At 41.1% G+C, this 4,646-nt stretch overlaps 1 protein-coding gene across 1 annotated transcript in view; it reads right to left on the bottom strand.

The window, feature by feature from the left end:
• Positions 1-4,646, bottom strand: part of LOC107662683 (ankyrin repeat and LEM domain-containing protein 1) — a 19,848-nt gene that overhangs the window by 11,227 nt on the left and 3,975 nt on the right. The window contains exons 3-7 of the mRNA XM_016452760.1: positions 4,128-4,233; positions 3,885-4,005; positions 1,669-3,729; positions 1,119-1,287; positions 861-1,023 (exon numbers count right to left, since the gene is read on the bottom strand). Of these exons, the coding sequence (XP_016308246.1) occupies positions 861-1,023; positions 1,119-1,287; positions 1,669-3,729; positions 3,885-4,005; positions 4,128-4,233 (2,620 nt within the window). The remainder of the gene's footprint in view (positions 1-860; positions 1,024-1,118; positions 1,288-1,668; positions 3,730-3,884; positions 4,006-4,127; positions 4,234-4,646) is intronic.

Genomic DNA, 4,646 nt, shown 5'->3' with positions numbered 1-4,646 from the left:
GGCAGTAGCCGAGCCGTGCCGTACCGTACTGAGCCGTACCGAGCCGAGTCGTACCACGCAGTGGAAAAGCGCCAAAACTGACAAACAGTTTTTATCAAATAGCTGTACAAGCTTTAAATAACTCATAACAAATGTGAAATAAGGGATTTGATTATTAAGTATTTGCACTTTGTTCATGTGTGTTTTATGTGTTTTGTGCAATTTTTGAATGTACGTGGGTGTGTTGTTTTTTTTTTTAGAATGAGAGACCAACCATTTTTTCGTTTGCACAGTTGGACAAATGACAATAAAGGTATTCATTCATTCATGTTTTTCTTGCTTCTCATATGTACATGTACTAATGGCTTCCGGCTTTGCTACTGTCCGGATGCTCTTGCTTACTGCTCCGTGCTTTGCTCTCTGTTTATGTACTTTTCTCAGATTTTTATAAGATTTTAACTCCAGCAGATCAGCACAGTGCTCAAACAACACATTTTTGGCAGAAACACTAAAACTAAAAACTTTTCGGGACTGGAATATTATATAATATCCCACTGCCAGCAGTTTGCATTCCAGAGACGGGAAAACACAGCTGCCTACATTCAAACAGAAGAGAAAGAAAATGCCTCTTGTGGAATCTACTTGCTGCATGAACTGCCATAAACTTCTACAAAGGATTGCGGTTCTTGAAACAAAGTTTCAAAGAATCAAACATTAATAACAAAAATAATTCACAATATTATTGTTTTGATGAATAAAATACAACACCGATGAACAGAAGGATGAATTTCAAACTTTGGAATAATAGGGTAGATCTTTAAAAAAAAAAAAGCAAATCCCTCTAATATCAAAAAGAATAATAAAATAAAAACACATCTAACCTTGGAGGTCTTATCTCCTTTGAAATATTCCAGAGCTTCATAGAGGTGACTGTAAGGTCTAGAACGCTTGCCCTTTCCAACATAGAAAACAGCACTGATGAACGTCTGAAAACACTCTTTAGGATTCATGGACTGACTTCGATATGGTAGATTCTTCGTCACCCTATAAAGCAGCAGTAGGGAAAAAATGTTAGTAAACAATAAAAGAAACCGTCATTGTCCAAATAAAGGCAACACAATGTGAGAGAAACCATGTACCGTGGGTCAAGCAGCAGGTAGTTAAAGCTGGATTTAATGAAACCCTCACGCCATCTCTTATTCTGATCTGGCTTATCAAACTGCTCACACAGAGCGAGCTCATCTGCTTGACAATTAGGAAGTACGAATCTGTGAAGCACATTTTCGAGTTCTGGGCTGTAACCTGCAGCTGAGAAAGAAATAATTGCTCTTTAAACACAAGGAAGCATGACATTTGTATGCTATCACTGATCTTCTACTCTTTTATTACAGAGGAACCTTTCAATTAGTCGTCGTCATCAAATACGATACAAAATATTAGACCCGTTTGACATTAATTTTCATGATAATGTAATGTTAATGTTGTAAATGAGAATGGCAACTAGTCATTGTATGAGACACAAAACTAAAAATGATTTATTCATGTGACTTGAGTTCCAGTTATATAACTACACGTTTGTAACTAGGCATGCTGGGGGCCTGCACATAAAAGCTAATGGACCACATGGCCACCTCTTGAGTACCTTGGCTTTATGTAATTCACGAATGCTTTCTGTTTTGGCATACATACCACTGGGGCTCACTGCGACTGATTTCTGGCCTTGTGGCACATTTTGAAAGGATCTCTTCAACTTCTGTATGTACAGTGGGCGGGTTTGACTGTTTATGGGTCCTGGATATTCTCCCATTTCAATTAACTTGCTTCTGAGGTCCTTGTCAGTTAGGCCACTTACTCCAACATCACTCTCCTGTTTGGGACAATAGCTTTCTGTGCTGCGGTCTGGACTTGTAGACCCAAGCTGAAGGGAGCGCCAATCATACAGCAGTGTGTCCTCAGAGTAATTGGTGCTTATGCTAGAGCTGAAGGAGGTATTGGCCGTTGGGGGAACATGGGTCTCAATGAGCTCATGGCCCTCTTCAGTGTCAGTGTAAAGGTATTCCACAGGCTCATCCGTATCAGTAGTTAAGGGCTTTCCAGCAGATGTGCAAGAAAGGTTTGCCGGTGCCTGTCGCGAGCGGCCCGACAGTCGGCTCATGCTATACCGAGGAGTACAGCCAGAGCGCCCTGGATTAGCACCTGGATTCTTCTGTGCTTTTGGGGATTCATACATCAAGCTGGAGGCAGATTCTGAGTTATCTACCTGAAATGGCAAAGACCCTTGAGAGGCAAGTCCACATGTAACACTGGACTCTTTGTCTCCTACAGCAGTAGGGATGATCTGTGGCATCCCTTTTGCAGTTTTCTTCACTTCTTGCATATCAGTCAAGCATTCAGGAGTGGTTACCTTATTACCAGCCTCACTGACACTCGTTTCCAACTGTGAGTCGTCAATCCTTTCAGAAATTAACACCGTGTCAGCCATGCTGTCCGATAAGATTAGTGTGTCAGCTTGGCTTTGACCATCTGAGCTTACAGATAACTTGAGAGAGCTCAACTGGGAGTCAACATCCTCCATTTTGTCCTTATCAAGACTGTGCTTTGATTTACCATAAGGCGACTTAACCGTGTTGCGGCGCAATCGGATAGCGGTGGGCAGCGTCTGTTCAAAGAGGCAAGAGCTGGTTTGAAAGGTAGTCAATTTTTGGCTCATTCTCTTTGAATGACGACTCAATCTGGACCTTGTTCTCCCAGTGACAAATGGACTTGGAATACAATGAGTTTCAGTACTGGTCACCTCAACCTTACCAGCATCTCGGCCAGTTGCAGATAAACTTGATTGTTCAATATGTCTCCTGACTCCTTCTTTCAGCTGTCTGTTTCCATCACCAACAGAAGTAAGACTTTGATTTCTAACTCTGAAGCCACACTGCTCTACAGTCAAATCTGATTTGTGGGCACAGGGTTCGGTCAAAGGTGGACTTGCACTGTTTTCAGTGCTGGGGCTCAGGCACGGGTCACTGCCACAGCTGTTGTACTCGCTGGATCCACTGCTGATGTGGGGCTGAATAATGCTCTTAAATTCATCATCATCATCCTCATCCTCATCATCAAGTTGTACATGCCCCACAACAGTCTTATCAAATTCATCTTCCATTGTGTCGACTTCTTTGGAAAAAATGAATACATCATCAGGACACGTGACATCGATTCCCTGACTCTGTAACACAGTTGCCATACGCTTAGTGTCTAGGAAATCTGGGTATTGAGAAAGGTCCGATGTAAGATCACTCGACTGATCGAGAAAGAACTGCCGATGATCATCTGGGCTGATAACAGGTAAATAATCAATACTTCCCTTGAAGGTGACACTCCTCCGGTTTTCCCGTTGAGACAAAACAGGGATATCCTGAGAAGCATCACAGTCACTATCTGCGGCTTGATGCTGATATGTCGACACTACCCCTGGACTGTTCTTATTGTCCACAGCAGAGAGACAAGTACTAGACAGCATCGGTAATTCCTTACACATTTCATCTTTATTCCAAACATGAGAATCATGTGACTCGAGATCTGATATATCTGAGAGCCAGAAGGCCTGACTCTCTCTGTTCAAAGGTTTTCCACCGACTCTACAAGTGCTGGGAAAAGAGGACAGGCGTGTGCTGCTCAATGGTTCTGCTCCAGGGGGAATAAGCATTGAAGCTTCTGGACTGAACGAACTGTCACTCATGGACTGTCCAGAGAGGATTGCTAGAAAAAAGGAAGACAATATTATGGTAGTATAATAAGTTCTCCTTCCACAAATGATAGATAAAACACTATTATAACTTTGGCTTTAACTGCACACTTCTGTTAGAGCATGAGGCCTGATAATTAACCCAAATAATAACAACAACAATTCTTACAATACTGGAATTTGGGCATGTCTTGCTCCTCTTTGGATGTATGGGATTCATACTCTTGAAGAAGACTAGCACATTTACTGTTCTCCTCCTGCTCTGCCAGATCAGATGGCTTATTCCCATCCTAGAAATAAAGCAGTTAACACTTACATTTTTAGTGTTTCCAACTTGCTATAAAACACAGACTTAAATACAGATCATTACAGCAGGTCAGTACTGGAGATGGTAATGCACTGTATGTTTTACTTGATCTGTGAGGTTTGGGTTTCCGCCGTTCCTTAAGAGTAATCTGAGATTCTGAAAACACCCCCAAGATGCAGCAATATGTAAAGGAGTCAGATCGTCAGTAGTCCTAAAACCAACCAACCAAAACAATAAAACATCAGGGTAACAGAGAAACACTTTCAAGGACTTTTCAAAGCACTATTTTTTTGGTTTTCAAGGACTAAAATCAGAGATCTCATTTACCAAACAATATCGATATTATCTTTCAAATTCTAATAAATAAACAATAAATGAACAAAATGGTACAAGTATAGTGCAGCACATGCAAAGCATGCAACAACTGTGGCAGCTTTAAAATCTGAAAGGATACTATGGCAAAGTTATTCAAGCTGATTTATTTATTTTTTTTCATGAATATATGATTGACCTGAAGAATGAAAGCTATATCATACACGTGGAAAATTATGAGCTATATCATTTGACTACTTCTGGACTGCTGAACAAAAACACCCGCCTATGCCATTATAAAGCTCGGAAGAA

This window comes from Sinocyclocheilus anshuiensis, unplaced genomic scaffold (genome assembly GCF_001515605.1).
Source record: "Sinocyclocheilus anshuiensis isolate Anshui unplaced genomic scaffold, SAMN03320099.WGS_v1.1 scaffold1839, whole genome shotgun sequence".
NCBI classification, from domain to species: domain Eukaryota; kingdom Metazoa; phylum Chordata; class Actinopteri; order Cypriniformes; family Cyprinidae; genus Sinocyclocheilus; species Sinocyclocheilus anshuiensis.
Note: the sequence above shows the minus strand (reverse complement) of the source record. Positions and strands in the feature narration are given on the sequence as shown.